The sequence below is a fragment of the Petaurus breviceps genome, unplaced genomic scaffold (genome assembly GCF_028583685.1).
Source record: "Petaurus breviceps papuanus isolate PSGF00001 unplaced genomic scaffold, PetGlider_PUasm1.0 470, whole genome shotgun sequence".
Lineage (NCBI taxonomy): Eukaryota > Metazoa > Chordata > Mammalia > Diprotodontia > Petauridae > Petaurus > Petaurus breviceps.
In genome coordinates, this window is record NW_027186350.1 from 899,068 (window position 1) to 911,939 (window position 12,872).

General features: G+C 41.2%; 1 protein-coding gene across 1 annotated transcript in view; it reads left to right on the forward strand.

Moving 5' to 3' along the window:
* The window catches only part of PRMT8 (protein arginine methyltransferase 8), a 114,503-nt gene that overhangs the window by 96,885 nt on the left and 4,746 nt on the right, over positions 1 to 12,872 (forward strand). Inside the window, exon 8 of the mRNA XM_069101433.1 lies at positions 11,865 to 11,986. Coding sequence (XP_068957534.1) covers positions 11,865 to 11,986 — 122 coding nt within the window. The remainder of the gene's footprint in view (positions 1 to 11,864; positions 11,987 to 12,872) is intronic.

Below are 12,872 nucleotides of genomic sequence, written 5' to 3' on the forward strand. Positions count from 1 at the left end.
GGGCCCCGGGCTCCCACGTCCGCGCGCGGCTCCTTCTCCTGGGCCCCCGGGCTCCTCCTGCGCCACCTTCAAGGACGCGCTTCCTTCGGCTTTTGTCTCCGTTAGGCTGTTCTGGTGCACGTACAGCAAGGTGCCTTTCCTCGCTCCTTATTCCGTAGCCCGGCCTTCTTCTCCTCCACCTGCTCCTTGTTCAAGTCCTCTGGTGGGACGCCATCGATGGGTGTAGCTTTGGCTTTTCCCTTCTTTCCTCCTCCTCCCTTCCTTTTGGGTGCCATCTTGCTTCCCAATAGGCCCTCCGCGATCACACCCGGGCAGCGGCCCTCAGGTCCCGGAGCCTGGGAAATCCTTATAAGTTCTTTTTCACCAGACAGTATTATGTATGCATGAGCCATGATGATGATAATGGTGATTGGGTGAAAGCATTTTTCAGGTACTATGTGCCAGCCGCCCAGGGCTGCTATGGATGAGGCAGGGTAACTATTTCCCAGGGGCAGAGCCAAAGCTGCTTTGTAAGACCCAAGGCCAGATACAGAAACTTGGTTCTAACGCTAGACAGATGGCATTGAATGAATCGCTTAAAGGCTCAGTTTCCACATCTGTAAAATGGGAAAAATAACACTTGAACTAACTAAACTAAAAAAAAAAAGTGCATTTAACGATAACATACAATATTCCTATTGAGAAGTGGGCTTTATTATAACCATCCTGAGGGCCAGTCCTGCAAGGAGGGAGTAAAGTAAGGAGAAATAATAGTTTTTTCAAAGAAAAAGTGCTTTGTGGCTAATCATGGCCAATTTGAACCCTGAGCCCTGGAGCTTTATCAGACATATATGGCAGAGTCATTTGGTTCTCAGAACAGCTTTATGAGGCAGATACTATTGTTATTCCCACTTTACAGATAAGGACAATGAGGCTAAATGAAGAAGTGAAATGACTAACCTAAGGTCATACAGCTGTCTGCCACAGGATTTGAACTCAGGTCTTCCTAACTCCAGGTCCAGTGTTCTATTCATTACTATACTGCCTACCTGCCTTTACATAAGAGAATTTCTCTAACAAGTTGTCTGTCTGCTCTCCTGTGCCTGCCAGTACCACCCGCCAAGGCTATAAGCTGGTCCCAGTTGACATTTAACATCCATCCCCCAACCTTTCCAGCCTCCATACCCATGTGATTGAGCTGCTCAGACCTGAAGATTTCAGATGAGTAACTAAGGGCCTGAAGCAATACAGTGCACTTATTTTAAAAATCTTGAGCTCCAGTATTTGCTCTGTAATTCCCTTAGTTTACGACTGTGGCCATAATTGTCATGTTCTAATCATGGCCCCGCTCAAAAATAAATACTGGAAATGGGATTTGAAGGTTCAAAATGCAATGTAAGTCACTGGGTGAATCTAATTCTATTTCCCTTTTCTCCCAGTCTGTCCTCTGTGGGGAATGCAGGGCATAGAATCACAGGCAGTAAAGTCTTCTAGAAAACAAACTGGATTTGGAGTCAAAGACTTGAACTTTGCATGGATGTGGCCTTAAGCTGCTTCAGTTTTCAGGGCCTCAGTTTCCTCACCTGTAAAATGAGAGAATTGATCACTTTAGAAAACCTCTTTTAATTCTAAGTCTGAAACCCCATGATCCTCTGATCCTAAATTCCAGGCTTTAGGTTCTACTTGGTCCAGGGGAGTCTATCTCCTTTTCTTCCCTATTCTCCTAAAACCCTCCATCCAGCAATTACTCTCAGGGCAGCTGTTGCCTGGCTTTGTCTGACCCACTCTATTTTTTTTGAGGCAATTGGGGTTAAGTGACTTGCCCAGGGTCACATAGCTGGTAAGTATCTGAAGCTAGATTTGAACTCAGGTCCTCCTGACTCCAGGACCAGTGCTCCATTCACTGTGCCACCTAGTTGCCCACTGACCCACTCTCAAACATGATCTTGTCATACACTAATGAAGCTTGGAAATAATCTATTAATGACTCTTTCATAGATTGGTATTTGGTGTAGGGTATGTCCTTGGAGTTGTTACTAGCTAATGGATGCCCCCTCTTGTTTTGGAACTTTCTCTTTTTATGTGCTCTGTAGCTAAAGATCTTAAACCAATTGGGATAGTGAGTGGAGGTTTGGCCTTAAAATCAGAAAAAAACTTGGGGTCAACACTGACAAACCCTAGCTATGTGACCCTGATCAAGTTATTTGTGTCCCAGACAATTTTGTAAAGTTATAATGTATAATTAAATTGCCTGCTTGTCTTAGAGGAGGACTTTACACACTAGGATGTATGCCCATGGCATCATATATTCTAACCACATTTACCAAGAGGTTTTTGTGGGGGGTAGGTAAGGTAGGATTTGATCACAGGAGCAGGGAAGCTGGGAACCAAGCTACTGATTCCTTTAGGAATAACTTACTAGGAAAACTCTGGACTATAAGGAAATAGAAGCTCTAATTTTGGCTCTGCCACTAACTTGTGTGATCATGAGGACATCTGCTTCCTCTCTCGCTTTGTCACAATTTTATTATGCATAAAATAAAGGCACTGGCTTGGGTTATCTTTCAGGTCCCTACTCGAGATCTAAAATAATAAGATTCTATGACTGTCTGGCTCATCCTTTCTCTTTAACCTCCTATGTTACAAAAGAATGTAACCTCTTTGAGGACAAGGACTTTTGCTTTTTTCAGGGATTCGTAGCTTCTAGTCCAATACCTGCCAAATGGAAGGCAGCAGGCACCTTTGCTAAACAGTTTTCAAGTCTCTGAAGCACTCTCAAATAGCAAATGTACAGCTCCCGTCTCTAGTGCAGACAGAATAAGAGAGGGCATCCTAAATTTCAGCAGGAAGGACTGTGGTTAGGCTGCAAGAAGAACTAGTCAGGGGGTGGCTAGGTGGCACAGTGAATAGAGTACTGGCCCTGGAGTCAGGAGGACCTGAGATCAAATCCAGCCTCAGATGCTTAACAGGTACTAGGCGTGTGACCTTGGGCAAGTCACTTAACCCCAATCACCCTGCCTTCCCCCCTCAAAAAAAAAGCAAAAAAAAAAAAGAACTAGTCAATGCTGGGGAAATAAACCAGAAAAATACTCTTCCCTCTCACAAAAGCTTCATGCCTATCAATCAGTCAATTAATAGGTTTAGCAACTATTCTGTTCCAGAAACTATATTTAGCCCTGAGAAAACAAGTACCAAGAATGAAATATTCCTATTCACAATGAGTTTCCATTCAAAGAGGAGAGACAAGCACCTATAACAATACATAAAAGCATGAAAAATTAATAGATGCAGTTCACACATACATACATATATACACGTATATATAAACATATGTCTTTTGTCTTCTGTCCACATAGTGGTCAGAAGAAACAATACAAGGACACTCTCAAGGTCTCTCCTAAGAACTTTGGATTGATTGTGTGACATGGGAGATGCTGGCACAGGACTGCTCAGCATGGTGAACCCACATCCGAGAAGGTGCTGTGCTCTACGAGCAAAGCAGAATTGAAACAGCTCAAAGGAAATGCAGGATGTGCAAATTTAGAGAATCCACCCCAAATGTTCACATGGATTATTTGTGCCTGACCTGTGGTAGAGCATCCCGAGCTCATATTGGTCTGATCAGTCACAGTCAGACACATTGAAACTTTGGTCCTCTCTGAGAACGAAGGACAACAACCAACCAACCAATATATATGCATATATACATATACATACACACATATACAACGCAAGAGAATACATGTGTGTATACATGTGCATATAATATATGCCTATAACTACATATATGTATATATAATGGCATACAGTTATATACATATGTATATAACATGTACGTGTGAGGCATGTAACTATATGCATACACATATATGCATGTATGTTCGTGTGTGTACGTATTTAGATATATGTAGATATAGATATATTACTGTTGCTCAGTCACTTCAGCTGTGTCCAACTCTCCGTGACCCCATTTAGGGTTTTCTTGGCAAAGATACTGGAGTGGTTTGCTATTCCTTCTTTAGCTCATTTTTTTTACAGATGAAGAAACTGAGGCAAGCAGGGTTAAGTGATTTACCCAAGGTCACACAGCTAATAAGTGTCTGAGGCTAGATTTGAACTCAGGGAGGTGACACGCACACATAAACACAAAGGAATTAAAGTACGAGGTAGTTTGGGAAGAAAGGCACAAGCAGCTGGAGAAGGGGGAATAAAAAGGCTTAATCAGGAGATACCACCTAAATTTGTAATTTAAAGAAAGAAAGGCGCTCAGAGATAAGGAGGGAGGGCATTCCAGGCTTGGGTAAGAGCCTGTGTGCAGGCACACAGTTAGGGGATGGGGTGCTATGTGAGAAGGCCAGTTTGGCTAGATCACAACCAAAGGAGGGGTAATAATGTCCAATGAGTCTGGAAAGGTTGGTTGGGGCCTTAAGAGCTTAAGCAGAAGAGTTTATATTTTATTCTAGAGGAAATAGGAAGCCCCTGGAATTAGTTGAGTTGGTGAAATGACTCCCCACTGGTCTCAAGTAAACTTAAGGAAAATCACAAACCTGCAAAATTGTGTATGGAGCTAGAGAGGGAGCAAGGTTATATAAAGAGCTCCAATGAGTGCAGGGATGGAGAAGTCACCTGTTCTAAGAGGTCAGATCAAGATCATTGGACCATTTCTTTTTTTTTTCTTTATGGAGGGGGAAGGGCAAGGCCATTGGGGTTAAGTGACTTTCCCAAGGTCACACTGCTAGTAAGTGTTAAATGTCTGAGGCCGGATTTGAACTCAGGTCCTCCTGATTCCAGGACTGGTGCTCTATTCACTGCACCACCTAACCACCCCCATTGGACCATTTCAATGGCTGACGAGAACCCAGGCTGAAAGCAGGAAGGATGGGAGTCTCTCCCAACTCAGACCGTGTGAATAGGGCAATGTTCATCCCATTCTGGAGCATGCAGACCAAAAAAATCTCAGATAGAGTTCATCTATGGAGCCAGGCTCTGATCCTATACAGAGTACCAGCCTTGAGCAATGTTCCTTTGAAGTCTGAGAGAGTTTGAAGAGAAAAAACCATCTGCTGCTTCACACACAGAGTAATTAGCTTAGGGAACTCATTAGCTCATGTTAGTGTTGATTGAAAATACTTCAGGAAGCGTTTTGACTATAAAGGAGAGGGGTTAAATCAGATGATTGCAAAGGTCTCTTCCAGGTCTAATTTTCTACACTTCTCAGATAAAGGTAATGCTGATAGCTCCCTAGTGAATTATCTTGGGAAATACAGGATGTTTGGGGAGAGTGTAGAATGAATACAACTTGGAATTGGGACACCTGGATTCAAGTCAAGTCCCTTATACTAACCTGCCAGTGTTACCTTACACAAGTCACTTTATTTCTATGAGCCTCAGTTTCCCCATTTGTAAAACAGGAATAGAGACTAGGACTGGATCTGTGATGTCACTGGTATAAGTTGTATCAGTACAGGTTGTCCTTTCCCTGTCAAATGCCGTAATTGCCTAGACCAATATTTGTCAGAGGTGAAACTTTAATACAGGTTTTTCTGGCTTCCAGGTGAGTTCTCTATATAATATGCCACATTACCTTTCAGGCAAAATGAGAACCAGTGCAAATATATATGTGCTACCTACCTAAGAGGATTGCTATGAGCAGAACCATAACTAGGAATCCTGACATCTGGGAGAAATTCAGCTGGGGGTGGATGATAGCAGTAGTGCAGAGAGTTTCTAGAAAAAAACCCTGATGGGATTTGGGAAAGAAGGCAGCCTAGGAAAGGGGTATCATAATGGTGGTACCATGGGCAGTGGGTCAACTGGCAGATGACTACAGAGGGAGGAAGGAAAGCAGCTTCCTCTGACCCATGAAAAAGTCCTGGCTCTAAGTCCCATTTGCCTGACCCTGGTTAAATCTCTGCTTGTGAGGAACAGATGAAGTTGTACATGAAAAATGTTTTGTAAACCATAAAGTACTAAAAGTCTGATTTTTGAGTGTGACATTCACAAGGACAACGACATGCAAAGCACTTAATGTTTGTTGGATTAAACTTAATCAAGCCATGCCCTCCCACTGCATTCTGTGCCTCTTCCAGAAAGAGCGCTCTGTCTAGGCTGGGTAAGAACTGGGTCTGAGCCCAGTGAAGCATTTCGTATATTCTTGTGGGGCATCAGAAGAGATGATGGGAAAAGGCTGCTTGAGTCTTCTTGTTTGAAGGTCTTTAAGAGCAGGAAAGACACCTGTCTGTCTGAGCTAGTGTAGGTGGTGGATGGGGGTGGATAGCACTGTCAGTCATTTCTTGAGTAATTCTCAATACAGAGCTTAAGACAAAACTGTATTTGGGGGAACTTTTTTTTTTACAGCCCATTGGCAGAGAGGGGGGCTGGGAGCAGGTGGACTTCATTTTGTAGATATTATTTAATATTTATATTTATTTAATAAATATTTAATATTAATATTTAATCGATAAATATTGCTATTATGCTATCTATATAGCCCTCTCCTCACTTCACACAGAGAACCATTCTTTATAGTAAATAATAAAAAAGGGAAAATCAGTTAGGCAAAATTAACCAACATAACCAAAAGAGTCTGACATTACATGCAGTATTCCACATTTATGGTATTCTACCTAGGCAAAGAAACAGGAGAAGTACCTTCTCATAGCTTCTATTTGGGACTAAACTTTACAATTTTGCAGCATTCAAGTTTAGATTGTTTTTTGGTGTTTTTTCCATTTATATTGCTGTTATGTTATATATACACACGTGTGTATATTTATATATATACATATATTTTCCATCTTCCTTTTATACTATATATATTTCATATATAATACATATGATCTTCCATCTTCCTTTTATACGTATGCACCACTCTTGATGTCTATCCATGTAGATTTACAAGTTGAAGGATACCTGTCCTATCCAAACCACCATCAGTTGATTAAACCAGTTCCTCACAAAGGACATGGAAGAATATAATCATTATCTCAACCATAGAAGTACCAGTAAACCCTGCCCACACTCAAAGTATTCTTATGATCCCAACCATTGCCAACATAAACATCATCAAACTGGTAAAGTACTGAACTCTTTCAATAAGACAATTGCAACTCAATCTGTTAATCAAGAAACTTTTGTTCAACACTATTCACCAGAATATATAGAGCAGATGCATATAGACTGGAACTCAGAGTATACGGGGATGAGTAAGATAGGAGAAAAACAGGTTTTGAAGGATTTTAAAAAAACCAAACAGAGGGTTTTATATTTGATCTTGGAGATAATAAGGAGCTACTGAAGTTTATTGAATGGCAGGGGCCAGGTCGATATGGTTAGATTGTTGTTCTTCATTCTCAAAGAGAACCAATGACATCCAGAGGGTAATGTCTTGACTTGCAAGTGAATAGGATTTAAGTGAGGCAGAGCTGTGCAAAGTCATCAGCCTCACCCACTTCTCCATGGTGATTGGAGTCCAGTGGCAAGACATGGTTAGATCTATGCTTTAGAAAGATCACTTTGATAGCTGAGTAAACAATGAATGTTGTTGGGAATGTTGGGAATGGCTTATGTCAGTGAAATCCATCTGAAAGCTACTGTAATACCTTAGGTGCAAGGTGATGAGGTACTGAACCAAGATACTGGTGTTGTCTGAGGAGAGAAAGTGGTTTTTACATGAAAGATGTTGCTAAAGTAGAATGAAAAACAAAGGATTCTAAGCAGTGTAGGTGAAGAGGGAGAGCCTTCTAAGCATGAAAGGCAACCACTGCAAAGTCATGGAGACAGATGAAGCATCTAGTGTAAGGAATAGTATAAGTGAAGTCTTATACTTAGGTTTCAAGAATCAGTTTCACCTATACAGGTACTAGGGTATAAAAACCCATCTTGCCCTACTAGAAAGTTAGGGGGGTGAACGGAGAGGATGTAAGAGAGAACAAATTGGGGGAAGGGATATTCAGTAGGCTTGCTATTTTGGGGTGAGGGGTAGGGAATAGATGGGGATAGAAAAAATTGTAACTCAAAATCTTGTGGAAATGAATATTGAAAAGTAGACATAAATAAATTTAAATAAAAAAGAATCAATTTCACCAGGAAGAGGGAGGAATAGCTAGATACCAGTTGTTTTGAAAACAATCTGATGGTCCTGATGGACTATAAGCTTAATATGAATTAGCAGTGTGAGGTGGCAGCCCCAAACAACTAATGCTATTTCAGGCTACGTTAGGAGAGGCTAAGTTCCCAGGAACCAGGAGATGATAGTCCTGCCATGCTCTACCCCTGTCATCTGGAGTATTATGTTTAGTTCTGGGTGTCACAGTTTGAAAATGACATTGATAAACTGGAGAGTGTACAGAAGAGGTGGGGAAGGGTCTTGAATCCATATCACATAAGGATCAGTTGAAGAAATTGAGTGTGTTTAGCTTGGAGAAGAGGAGATTCAGGGGGGAATATATGTTAAAGTATTTGAAAGGCTGTCATATAAAGGAGGGTTTCAATTTGTTCTATTTGACCCTGGAAAGCAGAACCAGGGAACAATGTAGAAATTGCAAAGAGACCGATTTTGGGTAGATGCCAAGAAAAATGTCCAAAATCGCATGGGCTGCCGTGAGATGGAGGCATAAGAATGGATCTGCGACTTTCCCAGAATCATCGAACTAATCAACATTTGAATTAGGTTTTCTTGACTCCAGGTCTAATGCTGCACTCACTGGGACATCCACCTCTCCCTGGGTCCCATTAGAAGGCTCCTGAGTGTCCCTTGAACTTGCAAATTCTTAGTTTCTGTTGTATTAAAGAATAGTGAAATGACTCGTTGACAGTCATGGCAGTAGAAAGTAATGGAGCTGGGATGTGAACCCAGAGCCTTCTGCTCTGAACCCCATGCTTCCCCCCTCTACACCATAGCTAATGATAAATCACATACAGTATATGCTGTCTCCCCCATGAAGCCTTCCCCGATCTCCTTCGGAAGAAGAGCCACTTCCTCTGATCTCATAGAGTTTTGCAATGAATTCTCTTTTGCATATATTTTATTCTCATCTGGGCACTTCCATCAATGTCTTCCTCCAATGGCTCAGCATGGTGTGAAGGTGATCACAGGACACATGCTTTCACAGGCTCAGCAGAGCTGATCAGGTTTCAAGTACAAGCCCAGGACTTTGTCTTTGATTGATTGTCTGAAGGCTAACCTAATTAAATGCTGAAAAGTCCTCATCAACAGATGAATCCCTACTAGGGGATGATTTTATTTTATTTTTGGACCACAGTAACTCATGAAGACTAGAGGCATGGGAATCTGCTCAGTAAAGGAAATGAATACATTTATGAAATAAGAATTCATTAAGTAGAGGAACTAGTAATATGGATATATAGGTATCTTATCGAAGCTCCTTGAGGACAGGGAGGGTATCTTTTATCATTGTGTATATTATACCCAAACCTACCGTTGCGCATAGTAGGTATTTGTTATTGTTCATCCTTCATTCTCAAAGAGAACCAATGACATCAGGAAGGTGTGCTTTGACTTGCAAGTGAATTGGATTTAAGTGAGGCAGAGTTGTGCAAATCACCAGCTTCACTCTCTCCGTTAGAGTCACCTGGGTCAAGTGGCAAGATATAGATCAGGATGCCTGGAGATGGCCCTGGATGTAGTGAGAGACTTCTAAACTAAGGTCTTTCTCAGGTCTCAGTTTGTCTGAGACAACACTGTCAGTGATTAAGGCTAGGTAAGAAATGAAGCAAAAAATAGCCTCATTTTTTAAATAGGCCAAAAATCCCTACATGTTAAAAAAAAAATCAATCTGGGACACAAAGACCCTCAGGGTTTCTGGCCAGAACAAAAACAATTGCTATCTACATTCACTCTAAGCCAACAAAACCCAAACAAGGATCAACAGAGGCTTGGACTGGGACTTATTATTGGCCAGTCAGTGAGAGTCAGAGTGATTTAGTTTTAAGGCTTTTTTAAGGTTTTCAAGTAGTTCTATTTGAATCCCAATGGGCCTTAGCAAAACCTGGATTTCCAGAGCTCTACATCAAGAAATCCACTATCCTCTAAGCAGTAGGTATTTAATAAATGTTGAATGAATGACTGAATTAAAAGGAAGTTTTGCCTATTAAGGTCTGGACTCCAAAATAACCACATAATTAGGTTCCTGTAAGAGCTTAGCATTCATTTGTACAAGGAACTGAGTCAAATCCCTACATGATGTTGATGTAGGTGGGCCTATGAAAAGGCAAGCTCTCTAACAGATGTCTGATCACAGCAAGATAATAGACTTGAATGTCTCCAATTGAGTTGTCAAATTGGTAATGTCATCATTGTGTGGTGTGGAATAAGTAAGCTATGAGCCAGATTTGGGGGTGGTAAGGGTAGAAATTAATATCTAACTTCCTTTTACATAGTCAGAAAAGTTAGAGGCTGGAATGAAGGCGCAGGAGTAGGACTGGCCACAAGTCTGGCTAGTATAGATTAGTTGTAATTGGGAGGGCTAGTCCCAGACAATTTTGGCCTAATATCTCATTTATTCTCCTAAAAGCTCTTACCATGATTCATTGGATGTTAAATTTAACTGGGGTTCTCAACCTTTTTTTATTATTGTAGACCCCTTCAGCAGTCTGCTAAGGCCTATGGGTCCCTTCTTAGATCATTGTTTTTAAATGTGTTAGATAAAATATATAAAATGAAAAAAAAGAAACCAGTTAAAAATGTAAATAAAATTATCAACATATATTTTAAAAATTCCAAGCTCACAAACCCCAGGTTAAGAGGTTCTCTAAAAGGTTGTCCAATCCAACTCTCTTCTTCTGATGTAGATGTGGAAATTGAAGCACAGTCCCCTCAGCTGCCTTTTTTTCCCCAAAAATATCTGTAAGTTTGAATAACCCAGGCCTCTGCTCATAGAGATAGCTTAAGTAACATTCACAGGATAACATGCGCAGTAAATGGCAGAACTGGAATTTAATTTTATTGCAATTTTGGAGTCCAGACCTTATAGGTGAGACATCTACAATTCAGTTCTTCATTCAGCATATAGGTTCTGATTTCAAATCCAGCATTCCTTCAACAGTATAAAATCTTAAGTCCTCTGATCCAATATTCTTTCCAGTAAATAGGCATAGCAGGAGAGGTAGCTTTGAGGCATTAAATCAGTACCAGGTTTACTCAGATGTGAATTTATCCTGTGGGGTAAACAGTAAATTGAGAAAACAATGAAGGGTCTCTTACTCCCTAGCCTGTCCTAGACAGTTTCCAAAAATCTCCATTTCTTTTTATCATTTCAACTAAAATTCTACCAATTGTATTCTTTAGGGTGTGTGTGGGGAGGTCTAACAAACAGCCATTCACAATTCAGTGTGAATAAATTAAATCTAATTGCTTTCCTCCATACTCCTAAATGGGATGCTTAGAGGCTATGGAATTAAGAGTTCTGATGGGGGCGACTAGGTGGTTCACTGAATAGGCCTTAGAGTCAGGAGGACATGAGTTCAAATATGCCCTCAAACACTTAACAGAAAAAAAAAAAAAACTAGCCATGTGACCTCGGGCAAGTTACTTAACCCCAATTGCCCTCCAAAAAGCAAAAAAAAAAAAAAGAGTTCTGATGATTAGGATAGGAAAGAAGGCATTTTTTAGCATGGGGCATTGCTAGTGTTGGGTAGGGCCAACTAAGATGTCAGAATACGGGCTTTGGGTTGCCGGAGTCTATCGTACAGGCACTGGTTCCTTTTAGGATGGGAGAGAGTATTGGCAAGGCAATATTAAGTGTCAGGATATGTTTAAGAAGAGCCTTGGGCTAAAACTCTTCCAGACTGTGTGTGTGTGTGTGTGTGTGTGTGTGTGTCCCTCCTCTCAGGCTTCATTCTTGTTACCCTTGTTTATCCCGCAGCCCCTGATGCCCCTTATACCCACTGGAAGCAGACAGTTTTCTACTTAGAAGATTATCTCACTGTCAGGAGGGGTGAGGAGATCTACGGGACCATTTCCATGAAACCAAATGCAAAAAATGTGGTGAGTACTGGGAGGGCAAATTACAAGAGAGGCTCTCTGGTCTAAAGGTTGAGGAAAAGGAGAAGGGCTTAAAAAGATCCTTCGGGGGACATCAACAAAGATCCCCATGCTAGGCTTCATTGCAGAGGGTACATCACCAGCAGGAGTTTTTAAGTACCTTAAGTACAATCAAAAGAGATGGAGGGAATCCAGAAGAAGTTTCCTTTGAATATAGCCCAATGGAAGTAAGGGAATGGGCTTGTGTAATGTAATACCAAGCAAAGGCAACTTCCCAGGTTCAAAATACCAACATAGGTGCTCTCTATTTTATTCAGTAACAAACCCAGAACAGAGAAGATCAAAACATGACATCATTCAAAATACAGCATTCACTAAGCGTGATTAAATAATCTCCAAGTACTACCCCACCCCAGGACCTTCCAATCATTCAATCAATTACAAAGTCTCAGTTCTGAATACTTCTCCACCCCTAGGCTATACCTTAATTAAGTCCACCACAAAGCCCCTCTTCTCAAATGGAGATTAGTTTCCAAACATAGGTGAAGTACCTTCATTTGTCAATCACAGAGCACAATAAGGTCAAAAGTTCCCCACCCCTGGATCACAATTGAATCTACCCCAGAGTTACATCAAGTTTAAACACAGCACTTAATACCCAAATGGAGGTCTTTTCTTCATCTTGACAGGAGGCAAGTTCTCAGCAATCTTAGTTCCTGGGGAGACAAGGCTTAGCAAAGCCACAACATACATTGCCAGTCCCTTCATGAATTTATCCTCTGTCTGTAGAACAGTCCTAGAACCCCTGAACACATTAGCAAAGCCCTCTCCCAGGATTTCTGTAAACATACAACAAGAAAATCCTTCTTCAGGGCTTCTGAACCAACAG